Below are 14,474 nucleotides of genomic sequence, written 5' to 3'. Positions count from 1 at the left end.
TGTGCCGCTTCCTGGGGGGGTTTGCTAAATGGGGTTGGCTTGGGGACAGAGATCACAACTGAGGAGGTGGAGTATCCAGGTAATATCTACGTCCTTGTAACAGAAAGCCCTTGGTGCCTATTTACTGTTTGGTTCATGTTGAAGACTGTGTAGACCCGTGACCCTCAGTGTTAGCATCCATCAAGAAGATCACCTGGAAGGCTTGTTTAAAACAGTTTGCAGGAATCTAGGAGTTTTCTGTTTTAGTGAGTCTAGCAGGGAACACTAGAACTTGCAATTCTGACAAGTTTCTGGGTGATGCTTCTGGTCTGGAGTTCACGCTGTGAGAACCACTCTGCACTGACCTTCCTTCACAATGTTCCTCTTATTTGTTCTCAGTGCCAAGCCTGCATATTCTTTTTTTTTTTTTTTTTAATACTAGTTAGTAGAACAAACTGGTCTCCTAAACTGTCATTTAGTAGTATTTTAATTCCCATTAATGGACACTTATTATGTGCCATGAACTGTGCTAAGTACTTCATTTATATCCTTTTAAATCTTATAATCACTCAGTGAAATAGGTTTTATTATACCCACTGACAGATGAGGAAACTGAGGCTTGGAAATGTCAAAATGATTTTTCAGTGTCATCCAAGCTAGTAAAGCAGAGGACTTGGGATTCCAACACAATGGTCTGATTCCAGAGGACATGTGCTCTATTTCCTCCAGGTCATTTAGCATTTCCTAAAACACCAGACAAATTTATCCATGTTACTTTTTTTTTAAGGATTTTATTTATTTATTTGAGAGGCAGAGTTACAGACAGAAAGAGGGGGAGACAGAGAAAGGGAGAAACAGAGACAAAGATCTTCCATCCATTGGTTTACTTCCCGAATGGCCACAATGGCCAGAACTGGACCAATCTGAAACCAGGAGCTAGGAGCTTCTTCTGAGTCTCCTATGTGGATGCAGGGGCCCAAGCACTTGGGCCATCTTCTGCTGCTTTTCCAGGTACATTAGCAGAGAGCTGGATTGGAAGAGGAGCAGCCGGGACTCGGACCGGTGCCTATATGGGATGTCAATGCTGCAGGCGGAGGCTTAGCCTACTATACCACAGTGCTAACTCCCCATATTACTACTTTGATCAGAAGTATCTAGTGGTTTCACATAGCGTTGGGTTAAAATTCAAATGATTAGCAAAACAACCAGCAGTTATTAAGCCCTCCTAGGTTTTCTGTGCTTTTACCAAGTTATCTTAGTCTTCACAACAGCTTTGTAAAGCGTCTTATTTGGAACGTTAATAGATGTGGAGAAAATGAAACTTAGAGGGATTGAATAACTTGCTGAATGAAATACAGCTTTAAAGGCTGCGTTTAACCTTGTTCTAATTGATTCCAAACTCCATCCTTTTCTACCATACAGTTTGGACTCCCTGTATCTGATATCCATGGCCATAGGCAACTATTGCTTGTGATTAATTACCTGTGGCGGCTTCTCTAGCCACGGTATTTTCTCTGTTTCTCTGTTCTGCAGCGGTCCAAATCCTGTCTCCTCTTGGAGCTCACAAGGGAACTGCTAGTATCCTCTCGATCCTGAGTGAAATTAACTTACTTTGGGACATTGTGATTTTAGTGATTTCTCTGTGAACTTTGTGTCCTGATGTTAGGTCTCTTTATGCTTAGGACCCAGGCGACTGTTCTCTCCTGATGTGAAGTCACCCAGTCAAGGTTTTATAGGTACATATCAGGTGAATTAAGTATAAGGCTGATTTTTCAAGAAGGGCCTATCATCTCTAATTGTTGGGCATCAGCATATAAAGGGAGGCAGAGCGAAAAGCCATATCTCAAGTGGCAATTCTTTAGTTCAGAAAGATGTGTGAACTCAAGAGGAGCTTTGTGTCTTTGTCCCCCTCCTCTCCCTGTACCTAGATCCTCCACTATGAGCTGCTGGCCATTCGTGATGCCTGCATCAAACTGGAAAAGGACTACCAGCCTGGGATCACTTACATCGTGGTGCAGAAACGCCATCACACCCGCCTTTTTTGTGCTGACAAGAATGAGCGAGTGAGTGAGCAGTTGAGGAGACTACCAGCTCCCTACTCCTGTCTGTCTGTTTTGATAGGGAAGATAAAAGTCTGGGAATTTCATACTTGTCCTAGCCATCCTCCCTGGTCCCATCCTTGCCCCTAGCTCTTATGTCTTTCCTCTCCCACTTCCTTCCATTAGTGTCTTCCTCCTCCACTTAAACTTTCCCTCCTCCTAACTCCCTGGCCTAGTCCCCTTATGTAGACCAGCTCCCAGAAAAAGGAAAAGGCACTGCCATTTATTGAACCGTTATGTGCCAGGCACTGTACAAGGTATCTTCCTCACAGCAATCCTGTGAGGTAGGTACTGTTGCTAACTCCAGGTTAACCTCAGAAAGGTTAAATGACTTGGTAAGATCATGCAGGTTTTAAATGGCAAAACCAGGATTTGGAAATGGGTCTGTGGGACTTTAGAAACCTTTTATTTTAAGACCCTGTAACCTCTGGGAACAGTACCTTTTGCTTTGCTCTTGGGATTCTGGTGGCATCAGCATAGAATTTAGCCAAGGCCCTAGCTAGGGCCAGGCAGGTCTTGGGATCTTGGTTGTATTTGTCTCTATACAGATTGGGAAGAGTGGTAACATCCCAGCTGGGACCACTGTGGACACCAACATCACCCACCCTTTTGAGTTTGACTTCTATCTGTGCAGCCATGCAGGCATCCAGGTAGCCGGGCTATATCCTGGGGTTTCTAATGGGTCAAAAAGAGTTGGTTATCCCACTACTTATAGAATACATCATTCATCACTGAATGGCGTTCAAATCAGGATTGTTCTGTTGGTAAGCTCTGAGTATATTTGCTGGTTTCCCATTATTAGAAGAGTGTGTATACGTATATATATATATATATATATATTTTAAGATTTACTTATTTTTTAAAGGCAGAGTGCCAGAGAAAAAGATTATCTTTCATCTGCTAGTTTACTCCCTAAATGGCTACAACAGCCAGGGCTGGGCCAGAAGCCATCCTGGTTTCCCACTTCTATGGTAGGAGACCAAGTACACAGGCCCAAATTCTTCTGCCTTCCCAGGCACATTGGCAGGAAGCTGGATCAGAATTGTAATAGCTGGCACTGCTGGTACTTGGGATGCTGGCATCTCAGGTAGTGGCTTAACTCCCTGCAGTGCCGGCAACAAAAGGGTGTTGTATGACAATAGTGGCTTTGTATCTGCCTATTAATGGGTGGGTCAGAAAACCCAGCTATATTCTTAACAGTAATCTTGTTCCTTATCATCAGCCATCCCCTCTGCCCAACCTGGGGCCCCTCACCTTCCTGTCTTCCCAGGGTACCAGCCGACCTTCCCATTACTATGTCCTTTGGGATGACAACCGTTTCACAGCAGATGAGCTCCAGATCTTGACATACCAGCTGTGCCACACTTATGTACGATGCACACGTTCCGTCTCTATCCCAGCACCTGCCTACTATGCCCGCTTGGTGGCTTTCCGGGCACGATACCACCTGGTGGACAAGGAGCATGACAGGTGAGGCCCGGGGTCAGGCTTGCTTCCTTTTTGCTTCAGGTCACCGTACCAGCCTCTCTCACTTTTCCTTGCATAGAAGTAAATGGGTGCTATCTAGTTTGGTGCCACTGGGGTCATCTGCCCAAACCTGGGTTGTTTTTCTCTCAAGTTGGTATGGGAATTTGGCATGCCACGGATGGGTGAGGGAATTAGCAGCAGCTCAATTCACCAGGAAGAACTTCTTTCATTTTTTCCTTTTTCAGTGGAGAGGGGAGCCACATATCGGGGCAGAGCAATGGGCGGGACCCCCAGGCTCTGGCCAAAGCTGTGCAGGTTCACCAGGATACTCTGCGCACCATGTACTTCGCTTGAAGGCAGAACGCTGTTACCTCACTGGATAGAAGAAAGCTTTCCAAGCCCCAGGAGTTGTGCCGCCCAAATCCAGAGGAAGCAAGGAGGAGGGAGGTGGGCTAGGGAGGAGTGTAGGAGGCCTTGTTTCTTTCTACAGCGGGGTGTGAGCTTTGGAAACAGGGCCAGCAAGACAGACCACCAGCCAGAAATCTCTAATATCAACCCTATGTCCCCTGCCCTCACCCCAACTTGTCACATCTGGCCCTGACCCCACTGGACCAAGAGGGGCAGCACTGGTGCCCACCATACACACAGGTGTCTCATGTGACTCACAGTGCTAAAGACTCATGCTTGACAGCTTGCTAAGGTCGGCTCTGCAGCCCTGTGGACAAAAGCTGGTAGGTTTGGGTTTGATACTTTAGATGGGAAAGTGAGGGGCTTGAGAAAGTGGGTGGGAGAGGGAAGGATTTTTTAGGAGCCTTAATCAGAAAAGGTCTAGATTTGTTTAAGAAGAAAAATGAAACCAGACCCAGATCAATATTTTAGGATACTAGATGTTTTAATGGGTTCAGAATCCAGTTTGTAGCAAGATTTTTAATGCTAATGGTTTTGGTTGCTCCTCCCCCAGCTGCCACCACCCTTGCCCTTATTCCTCTCTCTCCACATTTTCTACCCCACCTTCTCCCTGACAGACATCTAGCCCCTAGTAACACTTAAGGCACTATGGCACTTAGCTCTGAAGTGACACGACCCTGTCTTCCTTCCGCCTGCTGGTGGGTAACCAGTGCCTTCCCTGTAACGGTAATGCTGCAGAACTGCAACCTTTTGTACCTTTCTTTGGGAGATGGGGTGGGGTGGGAGAGGAGATAGGTGGGGAAGAAATATCCAGAAACCAACGAGCCTCCAGCCAGAATGCCAGCTTTTTTGCATTTGAAGGAATTGACTTCCACATTCATTAAGCTTTTAAAAAGATCATAACCTCAAGATGGTTAAAATCCATTGACATTTGCACTTTCAGACGTGACCAGTCTAGGAGCTGCTGAGATGACTGGCCCCAGGCCTTTCCCCTTAAGCCTCCTTTTTTCCCGTCACCTCTACCTCCTACCCTGCCCAGGCCCGGAGTTAACTTTCATAGCATTTCTCACTGTTGGTGTCTTTTTTTCTCCTGATGGTCAGGTCTCTTAAGTTTCAATATTTCTTAACTGGGATATCTTACAACAAATGATCCTGGTCCAAAATAAGAAAAAAAAAAGAAAACTAAATATTATTTTTATATCATAACTTGAGTCTATTGCCAAAATCTGGAAGTCCTTCCCATGCCTGATGAGTTTACATCCTGAAAACATTGAGCCATCAGAAGGAACGCTGTACCTGACTTATTCTCTGGCCTGGCTAGGTAGGGGCTGGTTAATTCCCCAAGGTGGGGCTCAGGCCCCATCATTCCTCTGTGCAGATAAAACCTTTTCTTGCTACAGGCTCCCTCCTCTGCACTGTCATGCACTCTCCCCTGCAAGTGCATCTCCCCTTCCTCTGGGCTGTCCTTTGACCCTTTGGCTCATCCCAAATTCCAGCATGTCCTGTGGACAGGCTGGGGAATTTTGCTGCTCCCAAATGCTTCTGTTTACACAAATGAATTTTTCCTGGTTTCCCACTAGGGCATGTGAGTGGGTGGCATGGGCTTTTTCTTTTCTTTTCTGTCTTGAGATAAGGGGTTTGACTGTTTTGCAGGACTGAAGAAGAAGGGGGTTCTAACTTGGTCCCTGCTGACCTTGAGGCAAAGTCCCTTCTTTCCTTGACTGTTTTGTTTTTTTCCTTCCCCACTGCTTGGATGGGGACTTGAAACTTCAGTGTGGAAATTCCCCCTTATGAAGAGCCTGGGCTTGGATTTGCCCCACTCTGGTGATGAAGCCATGATACTTTAGGCCTAGCCCAGGCTTAGAGGCCAGTCAAAGGAAGGAGGGTCTAAATCCTGGCCTCTGGAGTTGGAGCTGCCCTGTCTTCTCCCCAGCATCCCTTGTACAGACCCAGATTTGCTATGCAAAACAATCTTTCCCAGGTTCTGTTCTGGTTGGCTACATTGTTCAGCAACTTCACAAAATGTAGCACAAATATTCATTATGGAGAAAGCATCAGGACTGTTGAATAAACTCCTCCTAATCCTTTGCTTTTTTCCTGCTGGCTATAGCATGGGTGCCCCATGGGCACAAGCCCAGCTGAAGAACAGAATGGAGGGCTCTAGGAGGAGGCAGCTCACTGGAGAGCCTACATTCCTTACACAAGTGCCTAAAGAGAGTGATGCCAACACTCCATCTGCCCTGTCCATCGCCTTCATAAACAGTCTACTTCGTGTTCCGTCACCCTTTGGGGAGGGAGCTCTCCTAGGACAATGGGCTCTGCATGTTCTCTACTTGGGTACATTTTGGGGCTGGAGTAAGGGCACTATTCCTGGAGGGTCCAGTCATTCACCAGCATTTGCAAATGCCCATAAGAAGCCAGGTGACAGCTACTACTCCCAGCAACAAGTTTACGTGTTTCTCCTTTTCCCTCTTTGCCTCACTCTCTCCAGTTGGGTTTTGAGCTGGGGCTTAAAATGCATTTTTAGCCCTTTGGCATTGCACCGGCCATGCTTGGGCAATGACAAGGAAATAAATTCTTGCTATGATTTTTGCTTGTTTTTTGGATGCTTGAGACTTGAAAAATACCACTGATCTCATGGATTATTCTTGTTTGAAAGGTGGTACATGGAGATTAAAAAGTGGAGTTGGCAGGAAGCTTTGCTTGGATTCGGTTTGAGAGGTGCTTCTTACTGAAGCTGTGAGGTAACACCGGGGGAACCCAACCTCAACCTCTTAGACAGGTCTCTCGCTCCCTTTGTTCCCTTTGTTCCACTGTTTTGCCTTCCTTCTTCTCTTCTCACTTTCCATGGCTCCTTTTTCCTTTTCCCCCTAATCACTTAGCTTGCTTGCCTGCCTGCCTGCCTGCCTGTCTGCATATGTGATGATGAATTCTCTGCATGGCTGCAGTGACCCTATTGTTAGCTGGCAAGACAGGCTTAGCTCCTTGACTGCAGAAGACCAAGAACTTCCTCCGCATACCCAGTGGTGTTAACTCTTAACCCTGGGTTGGACTGTTCTCTTTTCCCAAGCTTCCACTGGGGCAGAGTAACAGGCCTGCCCAGCTGGCATGAAATTAGGAGGGCTTCTGGCAGTTTCCATACCTATCCACTCCTTTGAACTGATTTCTCTTGTTGCTTTTTCTAAATCTGCTTCCTTTTCTCTCTATCTGGGGCCTCACTTTTCTTGACGATGTTCTAGGGTTGAGCTACCTGGGTAGCCAGGGTGGCAAGTTAAGGGATGGACATGGGGAAGCAGAGAGTGAAGAGATGAGAACGGAGAGAGTTTGGCTAAAAGGTGGGAAAGGAGAGCACTGCTCTTTGATTGTTTATCCAGTCCAGCCTGACCCATGGTGGGGTTGAGGTGCTATTGCTGGCCTTTGGGGATAAGCCTGGGGCTACTGTTGCTGGGAACTTAGGCTTAGGATAAAGCTGAAGAAGTAGGCACCTAAAAGTGTAAAATTGCCCTAAAATGCTCTCAGTTCCCATCTGCTAGATAGCTTTTCTGTGGCCTCCTCTTTGGCTAAGCAGCAACGTTTTTGGATAGTTTGGGTCTTTCTTTCTTTTTCTTTTCCTTCTTCCTTTTCTTTTTCTTTTCTTTCTTTTTTTTTTTTTTTTTTTTTGGTCCAGAATCCTGTGACTGAGGATTCGCTTGTGATGGGCAGCCAAGGGAACACTGACTTCTTAGCTGGCCCGTAGGATGTCTGCAAGGCTGAGCGGGACAGTGTTTTAGAGCTGGCATCGTGTGTAACAAATAAGGACGGAAGCTTCTTCCCCGTTAGGGTAGAAAAGTCATCTCAAACTAGCCAAAAGGCAGTTTTGGAAATTATGTCGGAGAAAGTTATTTTTATTTATTTACTGGGCCTAGGCCAATCCAGGATGGTAGCTGGGATGCCTTCCTTCTTAAAGTCTGATCATGGCAGGGATACGCAAGGCACTCTTTCCTGTTTGGCCTTCTAAGCAGACTGGGGAGGAGGGCCTCTCTGGTTCTCTCCTTCTCCTCACTACTTGGACTTGCCTTCTCCCTGAGTAGGGAGAGAGGCTGGGTTGGTGCTCTCCCCTTACTCTACTCCTACTGACTTAGAACCTCTGGCTGCTGTTTGGGAGCTCAAGAAAGGGAGTGGAAGAAATGGGCTCAAACAGAATGAAGTGGGAAAGGCAGATTTCCTTCTTTTAAAAGGAAAATAGGAAACCCTCCAAGAATTGTGCAAGTAAAGACAATGTGTCAAATGCACTGAGTCCCCTGATGTAGTAGCAATAAGGAAAAATGAAATTACTTCCCTGGGCACACAGTCCAACCTGATTGGTGTGTGATGTTGCACTTAGCAGCCATGTGGTGGGCATGTGTGACTACTCTGGGTTTCACTTTAGTTTCTAAACTTTTTATCCCTCTCAAGTCCAGCATGGATGGGGAAATGTCCCTGAAGCCCCACAGCTGTGTACTTGTTTGCATTTGTTTCCCTTTGAGACTTGTGTTTGTGTCCTGCTTTGAGCTGTACCTTGTCTAGTCCATTGTGAAATTATCCCAGCAGCTGTAATGTACAGTTCCTTCTGAAGCAAGCAACAGCAGCAGCACAATTCTGTGTTTTATAAAGACAACAGTGGCTTTTATTTCTAAAGTATGGTCTCTTTCTTTTTTTCTACCAGCAAAACAAACTGTTGGGATTAATTACATCTCTGATAGGTTCTTGGTTAGGATAATAGATCGTTACACAATAATACTTCACAGGGCCTACATTTATTCTTCATTAAACAGACATGCAAAATACCATGCCAGTAGTACTGGGGAGGAGGACAGACACAATTCAAAAATGAGGGGAAAACAGTGTCTCCTTAAGGAGCTTAATCATTCTTTTTGGAGGGGGGAGGCTATGATTGGTCAAAAAGTCCCCTATACAGGAGAAAGACAGTGATGGATTGGAAAAAGGCTATAGCAATGAAAATAGAGAAGAAGGGAAGATTTGAGAGACAGGAGATAGAATTAATAGAAACCAATGGCTGGTGCTGGGGGTGGGGGAAAAGGAGAGGAATAGAGGCTAGGGCCCAAGTTTCTACCTGAGCATGTAAGTATGTTGGGACATCCTTCTAATCCAGATGGGGATGAGAGGAGACTAAGGAAGGAATGTGGTACACTTTTTGAAGAAAGCCTTAGGTAGACTGAGTTCCCCTCGGGCAATGAGGTTAAGGTTTCCAGTAAACATAGAAGTGGTACTCAGGTAAGATTATAAAGCTGCAGTTATAGATAACGGGAGCTATACAGATGGTTGGCATGAATAAGATTGCTAAGAGAGAAGCAGAGTACAACCTTTGGAAACTCAATTTAGGGGATAGGGAAAAATAGAGCCTGAAGTGACACATCATTTTATTTTATTGAGTGGATTAATAAGGTAAGAAAAAAAAATCAAGACCTTAAGACGGTCCAAGAAGGGAGTGATTAACAACATGAACTGCTACAGAAAGAATGTATTTTTCTGCTCATTTTACTGATCTCCCCATGTTTGGAATCTTACAGCTATATATGACTGACCTGAGTTGTGCAACATATTTCTTGAAAATGAGCTTTGAAAAAAAACCCAGTTAAAATAAATCTAAGACTTCCAAGTTGTTCACAACTACCACCAATACCTCAAACTTCCTCTTATCCTTAGGAGATAAAGAACAAAATAAAGCCCAATTTTGTTCCTAACCAAAGTACTAGAAAGCAGTTAGTCTCTTGCTTTGTTTTCAGTGACATTTCTTCCCCAGGGCCTGTGAACTCCTAGCAGCAGAAACTTATGATCTACTGGTTTTTGTCATCTCCAGGCCATAGCTTATAACAAGGAATTAATATTTGTAAATAGAATGAAAAGGAGCTAGAAATCCATGTGGTTCATGAGGATGGGGCAGGGTGGGCGTGGGAGGGAGATCAAGAAGTGATTCTGAGTGTGCAGGATGGACTCAGCATTCCTGAATTTTCAGGTAAGCAGAAACAAAAGCAAATGATCATCTCCCCCCGACTCTCACCCCACCTCGGAGGTTCTATGTTTTGTACCTTCTGCTAGTAATTCAGCTGTTAAACATGTCAGTTTTGCTCTTCCTTCCTCATACTGCCAGAGCATTGTTATTTCTGTGCACTGGGGGAAGATGGTTCAGGGAAAGATTCTGGCAGAGAGCCCAGTAAGAAATCATCACTGGCAGCCAGTGTGTACATAATGGGCCTGCATTCCTCTGGAGACCAAGTGTTGTGACTTTTCAAACTGCAAACCTAACCTGTGGCTACTATCTGCCAGATTCCCTTGGGAAACAGCCAGTCTGACCTCTGCTCCTTTGCAGCAGCAAGGGTGAGTGAGGCTGGTTGAACTTGAAGAACAAATTGGAACATTGAAATCAATTTGACACTGAGTGAGGCAGAAATAAAGTATTTAATAGAAGGAGTAGATGGATGACCATTATGGCAAACTTTTACTGTGCACTTGAGTTTTAGAAACAACTGATGTTGAAATGGCTTCAGAGTTCGGCTGTTGGTTGCTACTCAAGCAATACTGGGAGCCCCAGATCTGGATTGTCTGATTCTGGAGCCTAAAGTTTAGGGAGAAGATTTGTCCTCCCACCCCTAGGTGTCCTTTCTCAGCATTGATGGAGCAGCCTTCTCATTGCCCTGTCAATTGGAAAAATACATTGTAACACATTTTTATCTGATTGTTACCTTGGGACAGAGTGAGGCCTTGTATCTGTTAGGTATGTTTTAGTTTACCAAGCCCCAGAATCTCACGGCAATTAGAGTTTGATGGTAAAAGAGGTCTGGTTTCAAGTTCTGAGCCTGGCTATCTGCAGGCTGCTGTTGTACTCACTGAGTAGAAAGTATCATTGCTCTGGAAAATTAGTTCTCCCTTTTTGTTTCCAGCTTTCCATACATTTATTTCTCTGGCTACAGGCTGGGGACAGTTGGCAGGTTAGTAGTTACACAACGTGATGAAAACACTCCTTCAAAGCTGCTTTGTGAAGGAGATGGAACTGAAAAGGTGGACTTACTGGATGATGAGCTGCATTTAGAAGTTCTGAACTACAAGTGATTTCCCCAGGATACCATAGTAAGGCTTCTTAGGTCGGGGCTTATCCTGCAGGAATTTGATGTTCTTGTGTTCCAGACTGTAGCAGCTCTAGCACCATACTCTTGGGGCTGTCTTTTGGGGACCATGTAATATTGAGGAACCTTTCTAGGAGCCTTTGGCCCTTTTCCCTATATTCCAGAGGTGGGAAACTTTCTTCTAAAAAGAGGCAGTGAGAACTCCCAGCCAGGTCATTGGGAAAGGTCTATGGGTTGTAAGTGGGAATGAGCTGCAAAAGGAGTGGCTTGGGAACTTTGAAGTATTTTATACAGTGTCTGTTACATAATTGCATCTTTACATATGCAGTACTTTATCAATTACCTTCAATTATATATTACAAATTTTTAATTAAATTGGCTTAAGTAAGAACACTATCACTTCACATGATAGACGTCCTCATTTAATGTGACTCCAAGGTTGACTTCAGCAGCTCAATGATAGCATCAAAGATCTAAAGTAAGGAAATCTTTCCCTAAAAGCCCCAAGCAGATCTCAGCCTTGTGTCTCATTTGCTAGAAATGGGTCATCTTCTCACTCCTGTTGACAGCAAAGTAGATAAGATCATTCATCATGAGTGGCTTAGATGAACAGGAATCAATCCTCTGAGAAAGTCTAGTAATATCTACTAGTAAGAAAGGGGAGAAGGACTATTGGGTATGTATCCAGCAGCATCTGCTTCCCACAAGAACCCTTTTTTTTTTTTTTTTTTTTTTTTTTTAATATTTGAAAGAGTTACACAGAGATAGGAGAGGCAGAGAGAGAGAGAGTGTGTCTTCAATCCAATGGCTCTCTCCCCAATTGGCCACAATGGCCGGAGCTTCCTCCGGGTCTCCCACGTGTATGCAGGGGCCCAAGGACTTGGGCCATCTTCCACTGCTTTCCCAGACCATAGCACAGAGCTGGATCGGAAGAGGAGCAGCCAGGTCTTGAACCGGCGCCCATATGGGATGCCGGCGCTTCAGGTCTGGGTGTTCATCTGCTGCACCACAGCGCCAGCCTCCTTACAAGTACTCTAATTTACAAACAAGGAACAAGAATCTCAGACTTTCCCATGATCACAGTGAGTAATAGAAGGCTATCAGTGTTAGTTCTGTGTCTAAAGCACATATGCCTTATAGTGTATCCTGCTGCAGTACAAACTAGCTTTCTTTCCGATTTGTAAAAAATACTGATCTAAGTGCCAGCGGTTAAAGTAGTCATTTGCCACCCTACCTTTATTTTTTTTGACAGGCAGAGTTAGACAGTGAGAGACAGGTCTTCCTTCCATTGGTTCATCCCCCAAATGGCTGAAGCCAGGAGCAGGGCGCTTCCTCCTGGTCTCCCATCCAGGTGCAGGGCCCAAGCACTTGGGCCATTCTTCATTGCCTTCCCAGGCCACAGCAGAGAGCTGGACTGGAAGAGGAGCAACCGGGATGGAATCCGGCGCCCCCACCAGGACTAGAACCCGGAGTATCGGTGCCACAGGCAGAGGATTAGCCTAGTCAGCCGCAGCGCAGGACGCCACCCTATCTTTCTGAACACACTGGTTATTTGGTAGCCCATTGTGCCTTTCCTTAATGACCAATGTTTACTGCTTATTTGCCATCCTAATATCTTTATTCATATTATTTACCCTTTTTTTTTTTTTAAAGGACTCATTTATTTGAAAGGCAGAGTTACAAAGGAGAGAGAGATTTTCCATCCTTTGGTTCATTCCCCAAGTGGCCACAATGGCCAGGGCTAGACCAGGCTTGAGCTAGGAACTTTATCTGTCTCTCATGAGGGTGGCTGAGCTCCAAATACTTAGGCCAGCTTCTGTTGCTTTCTCAGGTGAATTAGCAGCAAAGTGGATCAGAATTAGAACAGCCAGTACTAAATCATTGCTCATATGGGATGCTGGCATCATAGGCAGCTTAATCTGTGCCACAATGTTGGCTCTGTTTACCCATTGTAAAATTCTGTTGTCTTACTGAGTTGTAAGAGTTCTTTATAAGTTCTGGACACAAGTCCTTTATTGGATATATATTTTGCAAATACATTCTCTCAGTCTGTGGCTTGCCTTTTTATTTTGAAGAGAAAGAATTAAAATTTTTAAAATCTGTTTGAAAGGCAGACAGAAAAAGGCTCTCCCTTCTGCTGGTTCACACCATAAATACCTTAAATAGTCAAGGCTGGAGCAGGCCAAACCTAGGGGCCTCAAACTATAAGCATGGCAGTGACACAAGTACTTGAGCTATCATCTGCTGCTTCCAAGGGTGCACATTAGCAGGAAGCTGGAATTGGAAGTGAAGACAGGACTTGAACCTCAAGCATTCCAATATGGGACACAGGTGATGTCTTAACCACTGTGCCAAACACCTGCCCCTTGTACTATTTCTGTAGTTCTTTTCTGAGAGAACCAGTGTCAACAGGGATGAGGGCAGTTTTAGCCTGCTTCCTGACCCCTGTTCTTGAATCTCATTCCTTTTTCATCCATCCAAAAGGTATTTACTAACTGCTGCCATGTGCTGGACACTGGTACTGCTTTAGGACTGGGGGGCTATGGCAGTAACAAATACGCAGACCCTGCTCTGTGTTTTCAAGCAGCACAGATTTAGCTGGGAATGAGTTATCCAAAAATAGGATGTGTCTGTGGTCAGGGGAGTGCTTCATACAGCTTTACTATTGCCAGAACAATCCACACTTTGTCTTCCTGCTGCCTGATAATACAGTTCATGAGCCTTTCACTTTTAAAAGAAAATATCTATTTTCCTTTCATTTGAAAATCACAATTTTCTATTTGCTGGTTCACTCCCCAAGTGTTTGCAACAGCCAGAACTGGGCCAGGATGCTACAACTCCACTCATGTGGGTGGCAGGGATTCAAGTACTAGATCTATCATCTGCTGCCTCCCCAGGGTGTGAATTAGCAAGAAGCTGATCAGAAGCAGAGGTGCCGGGACTCAAACCAGGCACTCCAATATGGAAGGTGAGCTTAAGGGATCTCAAGTGCTGCACGAAATGCCTGCCCCTTACATGGGCTCCTTTCTTTTTTATTTATTTGAAAGGCAGGGTTAGAAACATCCACTGGTTCACCCCCCAAATGGCCACAATGGCCAGAGCTGGGCTGATCTGAAGCCAGGAGCTTCTTCAAGGTCTCCCATGTGGGTGCAGGAGCCCAAACACTCCAGCCATCCTCTGCTGCTTTCCCAGACACATTAGCAGGGAGCTGGATCAGAAGTGGAGCAGCTGGCACTCAAAACAGGTGCTCATATGGGATGCCCATGTTGCAGGCAGTGGCCTTACCCAATATGCCACAACGCCAGCCCTGCGGGGCTCATTTCTAAAGAGTCTTGGATCGCAGAAGTAGATAGGAAGACATGTAGTTGTTTAGAGACTTGAATGGATGTCATGGTGCAACAGGATAAGGGGCTGCTTG

At 45.2% G+C, this 14,474-nt stretch overlaps 1 protein-coding gene across 5 annotated transcripts in view; it reads left to right on the top strand.

Moving 5' to 3' along the window:
* LOC100347349 (protein argonaute-1) overlaps positions 1-8,609 on the top strand; it is a 44,728-nt gene extending 36,119 nt beyond the window's left edge. For 4 of the 5 annotated variants that reach the window (XM_051832176.2, XM_070078755.1, XM_008273690.4 and 1 more), the window contains 4 exons: positions 1,908-2,042; positions 2,627-2,728; positions 3,349-3,548; positions 3,791-8,609. In XM_051832176.2, coding sequence (XP_051688136.1) covers positions 1,908-2,042; positions 2,627-2,728; positions 3,349-3,548; positions 3,791-3,899 — 546 coding nt within the window. In that variant the 3' untranslated portion in view covers positions 3,900-8,609. Of the gene's footprint in view, positions 1-1,661; positions 1,716-1,907; positions 2,043-2,626; positions 2,729-3,348; positions 3,549-3,790 lie in introns of those variants that run through there. The other variant, XR_011390779.1, reaches the window with a different exon arrangement.
* The last annotated feature ends 5,865 nt before the right edge of the window (positions 8,610-14,474 follow it).

This window comes from Oryctolagus cuniculus, chromosome 7 (assembly GCF_964237555.1).
Source record: "Oryctolagus cuniculus chromosome 7, mOryCun1.1, whole genome shotgun sequence".
Lineage (NCBI taxonomy): Eukaryota > Metazoa > Chordata > Mammalia > Lagomorpha > Leporidae > Oryctolagus > Oryctolagus cuniculus.
Note: the sequence above shows the minus strand (reverse complement) of the source record. Positions and strands in the feature narration are given on the sequence as shown.